Source organism: Copidosoma floridanum, unplaced genomic scaffold (assembly GCF_036245765.1).
Source record: "Copidosoma floridanum isolate Cflo_tuat_1 unplaced genomic scaffold, Cflo_Japanese_pri ptg000004l, whole genome shotgun sequence".
Taxonomy (NCBI): domain Eukaryota; kingdom Metazoa; phylum Arthropoda; class Insecta; order Hymenoptera; family Encyrtidae; genus Copidosoma; species Copidosoma floridanum.
In genome coordinates this window covers 13,014,230-13,029,299 of record NW_028321881.1, presented here as the reverse complement: position 1 = coordinate 13,029,299, position 15,070 = coordinate 13,014,230, and the positions used below count along the sequence as shown (strand labels likewise).

General features: G+C 31.7%; 1 protein-coding gene across 2 annotated transcripts in view; it reads left to right on the top strand.

Moving 5' to 3' along the window:
• Positions 1–15,070, top strand: part of LOC106635898 (uncharacterized) — a 606,704-nt gene that overhangs the window by 141,196 nt on the left and 450,438 nt on the right. For both annotated transcript variants that reach the window (XM_014348085.2, XM_014348086.2), the window contains exons 5-6: positions 12,146–12,271; positions 12,349–12,489. In XM_014348085.2, coding sequence (XP_014203571.2) covers positions 12,146–12,271; positions 12,349–12,489 — 267 coding nt within the window. The remainder of the gene's footprint in view (positions 1–12,145; positions 12,272–12,348; positions 12,490–15,070) is intronic.

Here is a 15,070-nt window from a genome sequence, read left to right as displayed (position 1 = left end):
ACAATAAGTATTCGGAAAAATTAACCCCACCCTTAGTGTGTATATATATATATATATATATATACTAGCAGCCCCCCGTCTCGGCTTCGCCGAAGACTCACTAAATAGAACACCATAGTGTGTATACATGTAATGTGAAGCGTTTTCAGTTAGAAATTTCACATATATTCCTGATACTTCTCAGAACAAAAATCTTCTTATTAAAAATATATTTGTTCGGAATCCATACAGTTTATTTGGTCAAATATTAAGCTGTAAAAAGTAAAAAAAATAAAATTATGCTAGAAAGTACCGTACATTCCTTATGCCATAAAATAATCGTTAGCCATCAGGGGCCGTTAATTTGCAGTTCCTCCCGTACTTAAATAAATTTAAATTTTACGAAAAGAGCTATTTTTTAAAGCTGTTAAGATTTAAAACCCCAAAAAAATCCATACTAGAAACAATTTTTTTCTCTCATCTAACAACTTTATTACCAGAGCAACAAAGTCCTGGAGCCTAATCTCTACATTTTTTATCGACACAAAAATACGAATACATTTTCTAATTATTTAATAAACTAAAAATTTAAGAGATTACTGTAAAGGTACAATAAACAGCTGATCTCTTATTTAATCGATTCTTTCTTTGTCAATTTTGACGCTGCTGTTCGAATCTCGATAAATTTTCTGCGTCAGTTTCTTGACGATTGAAAGTGTTTTTATTAGATACATATAAAGTTTTTCTTCCAATTTACCCTCTTGTGACTTTTGGCATGCTTAAGACTTTTGTGACCTCTAAAAGATGTTTTCTGTCAACTTTGTTAAGTTCTAATGTATTAGTTGGCAAGGTAGTTCAACATCCGATGGCATTAAAAAAAACGGTGAGCTTTTTAACTGAACTCTTTCTTGACTGAAGTTAACAGCAATTATGACTGCCTGGATACCTTAGGGTGATTTTCTCTGGCCTGCTGTTGAAGCCTCAGACTGATCGAGAGAAAAATTACAAAGTCCGAGGCTTTGAAGCTAGTTGTAGAGATCTTTCCCAACGTCTCCTGGTAACACGTTGAAGACGTTGCTGTCAAAAGCTCCTTTTTTTGCAGACTCAGTTGTGTTGGTGATCTAAGATCGAGGGATTGATTCGTGATGCTTGCCCGTTGGAGACTGTCCCGTTGGCTCACATTTATTATTGGTTATTTATTTATGTATAGTCCAGACCTTAGAGAAGATCGGTGATTTCTGGTTGAATGCTTAGAGTCGAGAGGGTAATATAGGGTTATCGGTCACCAGGGTTCCCAGCCTTGCGAAAAACAACTCCGCTCGTTACGACTGCCAGTGAATGACTGACTTAGTTTAATAGTGGCCGTCTTTAGTTAACATAGTCTTTAAGTCGATGAATCGCTTTCGAAAATCGTAGTCAAAATGTATTTGTTGGCAAGGTAGTTTAAACTTAGGTGGCCCTTAAAAGAACCGATGAGATTGATGATTAAGTAGGAAATGCAAATACTTACAATGGCCCTGGAAAGGGCCAGTGGTGAAACTTCCAGCTATTCCTTATCATTATTCCTGATAATGAAGAGCTGGCTACGGGTAGCTTGACTTTTACACTCGAAGTCTCTGTGCACGGAGACTGTGATGGAGGGAGGTATGCCGCTGACCAAAGACTATCTCGTCTTCGTGTCGTTCCCCGGATAACCAACCGCTCATCGTCAGTCAGGAAAATGTGGGTATGCCGTTAGTGATACGACCACTGAGAAGGAAGCCGTTATGGCTGCCCGTGCTCCTCAGGGCTGGCTTACCTGGCTTACATTTGTAGCCAAAAATTCTCTCATGGTACCAGGTGGGGTGGTGGTACGGCCATGTAACTCTAAAGTGTTGGAGCAGGTTTCGCTCTGTCTAGATACGTCTCCTAGTAATCCGCCGGAGACGTTATCGGTTGTAATAATTATTAATTGGTGGCACTCGTCAATCGTGAAGATTAAGGGTGGATGTAGACCAAGGTCACTTGCCCATTAAAGAAGAGTATCGTCGATAACCGAGATACCCTGCTGCACGACAACTATATGCATTCTCGATGCAGCTCGATGAAATGCCAGTGTATGAATACCTAAATCACCGGGACTCTCCGACCTATTATTACCACACTTATTTAATTCTGTTGCAGGTAGCTTTGATTTTATGTCGACGCCACCTAGCGGATCCTACGAAACTAAAGTTAAAAGCTGACGTATTTTTTCAAAACTTGGAGCTTATTAATCTCTATTGTTATTAAATTTATCAAGATAAAAACTATACTGAAACCATCTAGGAAGTGTCAAGAATCGGTGTACAAAATTTCAGCAAAATCGGTTCAGTAGTTTTCGCGGTTAGCGATTACAACGGTTTTAGCGACTTAGTTTGATATATAAGTAAAGTATATACATATATACATATATATATATCTTCCTATATTATATAGTCGTAAGAGTTAGAGCGAGGTTTCGCTCCCCCCCCCACCTCCCCCCAGCTCCCCCCCAAATAAGGTAGTTATTCTTTCATTTTCTTGCATTTTTCGAGTAATCCTACTTTTTTAATAGCAAATATTAAATAAAGGCCAAAAATTGGAAATATTTATAGTTTCTTGAACAATAGTAAGTTTGCTTCCGTTTTTTACTACTGGGAAAATTTGACGAAAGGCTCCTTCTAAAATCATTATTTTATTTCCAAAAGGTTTATTACCACTAGATAAATCTTTTAAAGTCCTATCAACGATTTCTAACGCTTTTTTCGGTACCATAGAAGTTTCATCCCAAATAATTACTTTTACATTACGTAATTTTTGTTTATCTGGCTCAAACTGGAAGAATGCACTTTCTATAGTGCTTAATTCCAAAGGAAGTCTGAAAGTTCTGTAAGTGGTTATTCCCTTTGGAAGCAGAATAGAAGCAATACTTGTCCAAGCCATTGTAAGAATTTTTTTTGAATTGATATGAAATAATAAATTAATCTTTTGTATAGAAAAGTTTTTCCAGATCCACCAGGACCATCAATGAAAAAAATTTTTTTTTTTAATTTTATTATTTCTTAAAAAATTCTACATTAATCATTGATGATTGAGTTGTAAAATTATTTCATAAAATTTATGTTTACAAAATATTCTTTCATCATTGTCAGTATCAATATTTTTTTTCATCGTTTCTGTTGGTTCTGGTAAACTGAAATCTTTACAAGACATATTTTCAAAATTAAAAATTTCGTTTAAATGTAAAAGAGCTTTATTTTGATCATCTTTACAATTTTCAATAAAAAATTTCTTGTATTTGTTCCAAATAATATTACCAAAAAAATTTTCAGACATAATAAACCATGTGACAAATTTTCGTAGTTGAAAAGGCAGCATAACGTTACATGCCTCTTCAAAAATTATATTGTTTTGAAAATCGTGTTCCACTAATCCCATAGAAATAGCTGTTATTAGTGAGGGAAAATAAAAAGTGATTGTTAAAAATTCATGTTATTAATTATGATCAATATACATTTATTACATATATAAATTTTAAGTAGCAATTAATATAATTTGGGTATTTTTCCCTACTTTGTAAATCTAATTTGCAATTACGGGGGTTAGTGCGCAGAGCGCGCAGTGGGCATACGTAGTTATAAGAGCTCACAAATATCTATTGACACATACAGGATAGACAGCTCATTTAAAAAAGGTAGCCACTAGAAGAAATAATAAAGCTCACCAACAAAAATTCAAGGGCACATCTCTCTGTCTGTATAAACTTTACCACTTTTATTTGAAATTAGCAGCTTGTTCTTCATATTTCTTAAAAAACAGACCAGTAATCGTACCCCAGCGTGGAAAATTTATTTTTGAGTATTTTCGAAAAATGCCATAGTCTTCCGAATTCTGTAAAATATACTTTAACATATTATTTTCATACTAACAGTTAATTTTATCATTTCTTAAGGCCTTAAAAAATAATAATACAAACCTTATTTTGAAAAAATTACACTTATAACACAATATAAGGGGGAGTTGGTGCGCAGAGTGCGCAGGGGGGCGGAGCCCTACTAGTATATATATATTTGTATTATAATGTTATGACCTACTATGGATATGTACATTATTAACCATCTACATCGTCTTTTACATTGTAGCGGTGTATACACATAAGTTTGTATTTTTGCACATACAGATTAAAATCAATTTTTACCATTATTATTTTGTAATACTGTAAAAAATATACACATGCATGTAATAATAACACCGGCACACAAAAAAAAAGTGGACTGTACTTTTGACCAGACCCACTTATTCTTATGTATATTGACGTGCTCAATATGAATCCGAGGTCCGTTTGACTTGTACACTCTCAAAATTTCGAGTAAATTGCGTAAAACTGCAGAAAATAGCCGAAAATCGTAAGAAATCACATTTTCAGCCCTTCATACATTTCAATGAAGTTCCGTAAACGTGTGATGACGTTTATTTGTATGTATTTTGATGCGTTGAATCTGAATCCGAGGTTTGTTTGATCCGTACACCCTCAAAATTTCAAGTTAATCGAAAAAAACTGTAGAAAATTTCGTGAGAAATTATATTTTTAGCTTTTAAAACATTAGAAAACATTTTTTTTATCGTGTGTCGAGGTTCATTCTTATATATTTTGACGTTCTAAATGTGAATTTGACGTCCGCTTGACCCATACACCCTTAAAATTTCAATAAATTTGTAAAAAATAGCAGAAAAACCGCAAAAAGTAGCAGAAAATCACAGTAAATCGTAAAAAATCGAATTTCTATGCTTTTCTAATCTAAGTATAAAAAAAATTTCATACAGATTTTGTCCAATGTTCATGTTTCATTTTTTACTGAGTTGAGGTTAGAGATTCGTTTAGCTCCAAAACTTTTAAAATTCCGAGGAAATTGTATGAACCGAAGAAAAGTGCGTTTATGAGCGTTAAAGAACTCAAAAAAGTTTTTTACAAATCTTCTCGGAATATGTTCTTCTTGCATGTCAAAAAAAGGTGTAAAAAACGGTCAATATAAGGAGTAACTAGTGTCAAGTATGAATATCATAGATATAGAATAAAGCAAAATAGGTCTACACATGTGAATCATGTTTTCGATTATATTGCTCTCACACTTTTTTCCTCTTGTAACGAACTTTTTTCTTTGAAAGACCTATAAAGCAAGCTTCTCATTCTCTTATTTTTCTTAAGAGTTGTTTCTCTTTTCAATGTCCAACAGAAATGAGCCATCATGTTGACATCCCATCTTTCTTGATATCGATTTTCTATTTCACTTATATCTTGGTGGAATCCTTCTCCTTGCTGTTCGCTGTAATCTCCAGAGTTTTTTGGGAAATAGTCCAGGTGAGATTGTAAAAAATATAATTTGAGACTCATCAAACAACCCGATTGTTTAAAGTTGTCTAATCACTTTTTAACTATATTCTAGTAATTCTCAGAAAGAGTCCTCTGGTATTTGAAAACTTTAAATTCAGATCACGTAAGAACTCATTGCTTGTTCCTATAATCAGGGCACCTTCACGTGGTGACGATGGGCGACGGGTCCATGCGGCAGAGTTCCTGGGTTAATGGCGTTCATGTTGTAATGGCAGGCACAAGCAGTGAGTGCTTTACGATGCAGGGACTCGAAAACCCAGTATCGGTGGCTAGACAGGGTGAGAAAGTATGTCTGCAGTCGTCATCATGCATCCGCAGCTCTACATTGACTTGGCCTCTGTAGAGTGTTATGCCGCAAGAAATGTCTCACACGTATGTGAGAAAAGTTTTGATGTGTTTTGCTACGCATGTGGCGAGTTTAAAGATTCCAAACACCGGAGGCCTCTTTCTGATAAATTGAAGTTGCTCTTCAAAGAGTGCTACGATTTAGAAATTTCTAATCAGAATGAGAACTGGATGTCACATACAGTTTGCGGTTCGTGTTATACGATGTTGACATGATGGGGTAAGACTAGAAAAAAAGTGATTTTGAGATTTACGAAGCTAATGTTATGGTCTTCCCCATCATGCCGTGAAAACTGTTATTCCTGTATGAAAAATACTATAGGTTTTACCACAGCTACGAAGACTAAAGTTTCGTAAGCTAATGTTTCTTCAGTTGTGAGATCTGAAAAAATAGTAGCCTTAAACAAAACAACAGCTCCAGAAACCATGGATGTTGACTAATTTTGCGAAGAGAAAGTAATGCAAACTGATGAGTTTTTCGAAGAAGAACGTGAGGAAGATGACGAGGAAGATGATTACTCACCAGTCTCTAAGAGGAGTGCTCCTCAAACATTCACCTAAGAAGAATTAAATGATTTCATACGAGATCTTGGTTTACCCAAAGATGTAGCTGAATACTTGGAAGCAGCACTAAAAAAGAAGAATTTGCTATCAAAAAGAACTTGTGCTTACGTTTATCGTGATAGAGATGAGGAGTTTCGAAAATTCTTTACCAAAGATGAGGAAAACTTACTGGTATTCTGCTCTGACGTGAAAAGATAAGTTGGTAAGTTAAAACCAATTTTTAACAAGGACAAAGAGTGAAGACTTTTTATTGATTCATCAAAATGAAATCTCAAAGTATTTCTGCTTTACAACGAAAATTCGTACGCTCCTATTCTAATAGCTCATTCCACAAAACTTGAACAGACCTATGAGAATTCACAGATAGTATTGGAAAAAATAGACTACCCGAAACATCAATGGAAAGTTTGCGTTGATCTCACAGTTTCATCTCTAATACTAGGTCAACAATCCGGATTTACAAAAAATTCCCACTTATTGTGTTTATGGGATAGCAGAGACAGGAAAAATCATTATATTTAAAAAGACTGGCCAAAGAGAACTGAATTTCATCCAGGATCGAGGAACATCATCCGTGAACCATTGATTGAACCTTCTATATTTTTGCTACCATCTCTTCATATCAAGCTGGGTCTCATGAAGCAATTCGTCAAAGCTCTGAACCAAGATGGTGATTGCTTTCAATATTAAGGTGAGAAGTTTCCCGCGATAAGTGATGCAAATTTGAAGGAGAGAATTTTCGATGGTCATCAAATTCGTGCTCTATCAAGATATAAGAGGAAATGGAAAATCGATATCAAGGAAGATGGGATATCAACATGATGGCTGATTTCTGTTGGAGATTGAAGTGAAAAACAACTCACAAGAGGAATAAGAGAGTGAGAAACCTGCTTTATAGGTCGTTCAAAGTGAAAAAGTTCGCTACAAGAGGAAAAAAGTGTGAGAGCAATATAAACGAAAACATGATTCACATGTGTAGACCTATTTTGTTTTATTCTATATTCATGATATTCATACATGACACTTGTTACTCCTTATGTTGGCCGTTTTTTTACATCATTTTTTGACGTACAAGAAGAACGTATCTCGGAAAGATTTGTAAAAACTTTTTTGAGTCTTTTAACGCTTACAAACGCACTTTTCTTCTGTTTATACCCTTTCTCTGGAATTTTAAAAGTTTTGGAGCTAAACGAATCGCTAACCCCAACTCAGTGAAAAATGAAACATGAAAATTGGACAAAATCTGTATGAAATTTTTTTTTATACTCAGCTAGAGCATAGAAATTCGATTTTTTACGATTTACTGTAATTTTCTGCTACTTTTTGAGGTGATTCTGCTGTTTTTTGCAAATTTATTGAAATTTCGCGGGTGTATGGATCAAGCGGACGTCAAATTCGGATCCAGCACGTCAAAATATATAAGAATGAACCTCGATACACGATAACAAAAGTGTTTTCTAATGTCTTAAGAGCTAAAAATATGATTTCTCACGATTTTCGGCTACTTTCTGCAGTTTTTTTCGATTTACTTGAAATTTTGAGGCAGTACGGATCAAACAAACTTTGGATTCAGATTCAACGCATCAAAATATATATGATTAAACCTCGTCACACGTTTACGAAATTTTTTTTTAATGTATGAAATGCTGAAGATGTGATTTCTTACGATTTTCGGCTATTTTCTGCAGTTTTTCGCAATTTACTTGAAATTTTAAGAGTGTACGGGTCAAATAGACCTCAGATTCGGATTCAGCTCGTCAAAATACATAAAGATTAGTGAGTCTGGTCAAAAGTACAGTCCACTTTTTTTTTTGTGTGGCGGTGATTATAATTAATTTCTTTTTTCGTTTCTAAGCTAAGTAAGACTAAAGTGCTTTTTATGCGTGTGTTAAGAGCATACAATAGATTTTTAGTGCCTTAAATATCTTGAGTTTTTTCTCACTTCTCTGCGTACACTACTAACCTGTATTTAAATAAAATTAAAAAGGGCCAGTTGTTGCAAAAAAAATTTTTAACTTTTTTTTTAAAATTTAAGTACTAAGCTAACCTGAAACGTTGTTTTTCACGATTGGAGTAGAAAGTGCGCAACTTTTTACATAAATAATGAGATTTACATTTATACATTTCACCTCAGTACGAAAATCAGGGCGGGAAACATCGTCCGAGCAATGGCTTGCCGCAAAATCAGTCATATATTTAGGGAGAACAGTTACAAAACGCAAGAGGGCCTTGGAAAAAAGACAATGCCTTTATATAACTTCTTTCCGGCTGCAGCTCATGCGCTTAGAGCATTAACTGCTATGTAGTGATGCTATGTATTACATATAACCGACGTTTTTTTACAAACCGAACACCCGTCTCACCGAGACATTTTAGATTTAACTAAACTTTTTTTTACGGGCTCTATATCGAAAAAAAAAAAAAATACGTGTAAGATTTTTTTAATTTTGATACTTTGAAAAATAAACAAGATCAAAAATTCGTGAATTTGATGATGTTTCGATAATAGCCTATTTATCAAAAATTTATAACTCCGGTTTTATTTAAGCAAAAAAATCAATTTTTTTCATTTTGAAGGTAAAAAAACAAGCTTTAAGAAAAAAATACTTACAAAACAAATTGTCACAAAATTCAAATTGTTATTAACAATTTGAGTAATTAAATCGGTTCTGAACAGTGGTCCCACCCGTTAATCAACTTTTCATTATTTTTATAATATTCTGCGTCAAATTTTCTATCGAAAACGTTTTTAAAAACGATGGAGAAGTTATTTTTACTGTGAGAAAAAAATTAATAAATTTAGCGCCGTACGTAACATCGACACGTGGGTCATATTCTACGGCTCATATTTTTATTTTACACTGTTTACCTTTTAAATACAAATGAACGTTTTATTTTTTTCAATTAAAAAACATATTTTACTAGCCAAGAAAACGGAAAAAAATAGAAAAAATACATGAATAAAAATATATAAAAAACATTGTTGAAAATTAATTTTTTATTACGAATTTGACAATGCATTAGTTACGAACAATATTTGGAATATAATAGTAAATACAATATTTAAAAATAAGACAATGTTTACATTTTCTTCTTAAAAATTTATACAGTATCCTTTTTTTTGTAAGATGAAAACCGTTTTGCTTCGAATCTTTGTAAAGAAATCGGATTAATACAATGATATTTGAAACTTTCTTTTATTGTTAAAGCTGTTTGGAAACGTTCTGACAATTGTTTTTATTTAAATTTGTATTCATTAATTGGCGAACAACAACACGTTATATTCGACAATACTTCTGTTGCTCAGTCGAATAACTCTTTTGATGTACGGATAGGGTTATTTACCCTTCGCAGGCTAGCTCTAGCTGCAAGTCTCTTTAAAGTACCTCCAAGTCCATCACAAATATAAATTATTTTGGTTACCCCTTCTAAATTTAATTCTATGAATTGTACTACATATTTTTTAAAAATATGGACAGCAATTGTGTCATTTCGTCAACAATCAGACATTCTTACTAAACTTTTGAGCTGCAATTTGTTTTTATCATCTTTGTAATAAATAGAAAATGGATGTTTCTTCACTTGATTGTTATTTCAGTAAATACCTTGTACAGACTTTTAAATTATAAAAGAATAATTCTCAGAGAAATCGCAAATGACAATATATTCATTGTTCAGTAATTTAATTTTTTTTTTTACTTAAAAAATCTGTCTGTTTATTTACTAAAAATGAATGTGTCATTAATTTGGACAAACCGTTACTTACGTTTTGTAAAAATTCATCAACAGATGATATTAGTGTTTGGAAAGTTTTTCTTTCGGTTGCTTAATGCTTCCTTGTTTTCCTGCTATAAATGCTTGACAAACTTATTATTTATACTGTTTGAAGCTATACGTAAAGATTAGATTCCAGTAACATTTTTTAATAGTATAATATAGTTACATTCAACATTAATACACTGATTTATACCATTTTGACTTGATAGCTTCCAATATCGTTATTTTTTTCTTCTTTAATACTTCCCATAGCAGACGACATGAATCGCAAATTCTTTATTGCAATGTCTCAACAGTATTTGATGAATTTAAGGTTCGAAGCTGGCTTTTGTTTACTTTTCGCAAATTCAATACACTTTTTTTTGGATGACTAATTTTTCAATATGGATTAAAACATACATCAGTCTGAACGTTTATAGACGATGATTTTTTAAATACTTTTTAGGCATTATTGTATGTTTTAATCTATAATTTGCCTTTAATTTCTTGCTGTACTCAAAAAACAAAAAACCACTTTCACTAATGGAGAAAGAACAAAATGGTGCAATCTGTTGAAAGCAGTAAAATTCGATACAAATTTTTAAAAAGAAAATGTAAACATTGCCTTATTTTTAAATATTGTATTTATTATTATATTTCGAATATTGTTCTTATTAACTAATGCATTATCAAAATCTTAAAAATAAAAATTCATTTTCAACAACGTTTTTTATTTATTTTCATTCATGTATTTTTTCTATTTTTTTCCATTTTCTTGGCTAATAAAATGTGTTTTTTAATTTAAAAAAAATAAAACATTTATTCGTATTTAAGAGATCAACAAGAGTACGAGCCGTAGAATGTGACCCACGTGTCGATGTGACGTACGGCGCTAAATTAATTAATTTTTTTCTCACAGTAAAAATAACTTCTTCATCGTTTTTAAAAGCGTTTTCGATAGAAAACTTGATGCAGAATATTATAAAAATAGTGAAAAGTTGATTAACGGGCGGGGCCACTGTTAAAAACCGATTTAAACATTTAAATTGTTAATAGCAATATGAATTTTGTGACAATTTGTTTCGTAAGTATTTTTTTCTTAAAGCTTGTTTTTCACCTTCAAAATGAAAAAATGGATTTTTCAGCTCACATGGAACCGGAGTTATTAATTTTTTAAAAGTAGGCTATTATCGAAAAGTCATCAAATTCACAAATTTTCGATCTTGTTCATTTTTCAAAATAACGAAAATAAACAAAAATCCTCTTACAGGTGTCCATTTTTTTCGATATAGAACTCGTAAAAAAACTTTCAGTTAAATTTAAAATGTGTCGGTCAATTTTCGTCCAAATCTGTTCGGTTTGTAAAAGAATGTCCCATTAGTGTACCATGCTGGTTTGTGCGTATCATACTCGGCTACAGTCAATGCGTTCGGGACATGGTATACTATGTATATAGGCTGTAGATAACATAAGAACGTACCAACAGTTCTATCTATTCTTAAATAAAAACTTGGAAGCTTAAATTAGGTGAGCTAACCACAAAACAAGTTTTGACGGTCAGAAAGGTAACATGCTCAGGTTCTCTTCTAAAAATACAAAGTATTTGTCACTGCAGTGCATAAATATTTTTTTATGGATGTACATCAAACATTTTGTTTACATGTTAGTAATACTCATTTTTTGGTCTCAGCACCCCAAATTGCAACTTTTTTTAATATAAATCATAGTTATGAGTATATATAAAAAAGTACTGCCATGTTTTAAATTACTGAAACACTGGCATTCCACATCAACTACTTACTTCCTCCAATAACTTTCGGGTTCCATCTGACCTGAAATGATTCAGTACAAGGTCGAGCACTTGTCCTAATTCTGCTCTTATAAGCATCTTTTCTAACGTTATATTCAAAAACTATTTGTTTACTTTTAATTATTATCTTTTGTAACAACGAAAATACATATGCTTACTGTCTTATTTTACTTCCAATAGATATTGATGAAATATCAAATTCATAGCTCATCATGAATGAGATGGAAATTAAGATTAATGTGATTTTAATGTTATAAAATATATTCTTACAATTCTAATTATGTTCATAAATTTTGTAGGTCGCACAATAAGATTGATGTAATTAACCAAGTATCTTATCCAGAGCTTCAATACTTAGATCTAAGCAATAACAAAATATATAAAATTCAAAAGAGCACTTTTTTTACATCCCAATTAAGAAGTCTGTAAGTAATATTTAATCGATTTTCGTTAAATGTATAAAAAAATTTTAAGTCATTAACATTGTGATGTGTATTTATAGAAATCTCAACTCTAATCAACTTAAAAATATAGAAAACGACAGCTTCAAGTACTTGAGCTCTTTGCAAGAATTACGATTAAGTAAGAATCACTTACTTGACTTAAAAGATTATCTTCGAAAGCTTGACAAGCTACGTATACTGTAAGTAAAAAACCATGAATAAAATTTAACAAAATATTTACCAACTGTTATGTAACATAATTATTGGAATATTGACAAACCAACTGCATGTACAAAGATTCGTTTCATTTTTTTAATACATTTTTGTACACCTTATTCGTTTCATACTCCAGTACAATATTTAAAAAGTACAAAGTGCTTGATTATGAGTTTTGAAGTCTTACATTTTTATGTAATTTTTAAGAAACACTTAATATTTTTTGTTTGTAGTGGTTTGCTTCATAGTAGAAGTGACGAAATGCAGTAGCATGATAATCGATGTTTTATTGTGTCTTTGAAAGATTATATATTTTAATTTTTGAATACGATAAACAATAATTATAATAATAATAATAATAATAGTTATAATAATAATAATCATGATGATGATGATGATGATGATGATGATGATGATGATGATGATGATGATGATGATGATGATGATGATGATGATGATGATGATGATGATGATGATGATGATGATGATGATGATGATGATGATGATGATGATGATGATGATGATGATGATGATGATGATGATGATGATGATGATGATCACAAAATCGCATTCGCAGTTATACAGATATTTGCACAAACGTAAACAAATGTGTTTCCAGCTCGTATTATACAATCATGCAGGAGATAAAGATGCACTGAGTACATCGTCTGCTGTCAGCTTGATTTCTTACATGATATGATGGCTTTTCAGGAAATCACTTCTAGAAGCCGTTCTACTTAAAATTATGATTTCAAACTTGGTTTAGGCCTTAATGAGAGTTTGTACTTTGATGCTATTTTATTAAAATCTCTAATTTTGAAAATTCATAGCACATTTTTACCGATGGAAGACTAGATTTACTCTGCTCTCTACTCACTATTTTTTGTCTCCCATACAAAAAGTGTTTATACTGTTTAATTTATACTATAAGAAACTAGATACCGTCAAGAATATTCTGTTATTTTTTGGAAGTGTATAATCATACATTAATGAGTACTGGCGAATTGAACACTTCTCCACAGCACTATTGTTTTTACAACTTAAATAAATTATGTTATTACAACAACAACAAAAATTTTACGTTATAAATAACTACGTACTGTAACGTTAACAATTATGAATTCTTAAATAGACATTTGCTTATAAAAATTTTTTCAATAATATATGCGCTCTTGGCTTGTATTTTAACTTTTATTAAACAATGAATGACTTTTCTAGATTTAAATGTTGTTCTTCGACTTATGTAACGTTTATCATAGGAATAAGTAATTGTTAAAATGTTCAATAAATAACAATTCTTCTTTAAGGTACTTCAATTACTTATAGAGAAAAAACTAAAACTTAAACTCAAACCTTGGAGCTTCACCATAAAAATTTGTCACTTTGAGTACCCAAAGAACAGTGCGCCAGTAGTCGAGGCAGCTAAGTATCGAAACGTATAATTTGCACTGACCACTCTAGGGTTCTAATCTCTGATATGGCATATTTTTTTTCTACATTTAGTTGTTTTTTTATTTCGATATTACTTAGTATGAAATTTTTTTAATAATTGTTTTTTATTTTCATATTTACGTTGCGTAACGCATTTTCTTTGTTAATTTATTAGTTGTTTGATTTTTCTAGATTTATATTAATTGTTGTAACAATGGAATGCTAATAATGGGGTACACGTTTATTAACATTTTATCCTTGTTTAGATGGATACACAACTATTATTGGTATATTTAAAAATTATTTAAAGGTTGTGAAATAACTCTAGTTATTTCATGCCAGTTTGACAAAGTGTTATGATTAACACTTTCAAAGAGGATCACACCTTTTATAACCAAATTAACAATCATATGAAATGTAGCTAAATAACTAATAAGACTATTAAGTATCAGAGAAATGAAACAAAAATTTTTTCTGAATAATTTTTTAATCAACGAATTAATAATGTCGAATGTCACAGCACAGGCTTTCGAAGAGCAGTGCTTCTTTGCGTTTTTTTTCAAGAACCAATACACAAAGAAGGCTAGCACATAAGCAATGAAATTACTTGCTACTTCTTTTGTTATTTTCAACAGACTTTTATTATGAAAATTTTCATGGCTATCTCTGCTCTCGTAGCTTGCATATGGATTACATAATTTTTTTATGAATTTGTCGTGATAAAGTAAAAAAAAAATTTGTTATAAAGTACTCAGTTTTTTGTCCCTTACATTATAATGACAGACAAAGTCTGTGTGTGCGTGTGTGTGTGTATGTGTGCGTGTGTGTGTGCGTGTGTGTATGTATGTGTGTGTGTGTAAACAAGCGAAATTATTAATTGATTATTAAAAATTTTAGTCATAGATCATATATTTGGTCAATAATATTTCCCGCTCACATACATATATTCATAAAAATATACATACATTGCTTGTAACTGCGCAACAACAATTTTATTACCCAGCCTATAAACAATTATTAATTAAAATAAAAAAGTCTAGCTTTTTTAAAAATAACTTTTTATTCTTCGTTACTTCAATGCCAGCCAAGTTTTACTCTCACTTTTTAGCCTTAAAGCTTCGTATAAACATATTT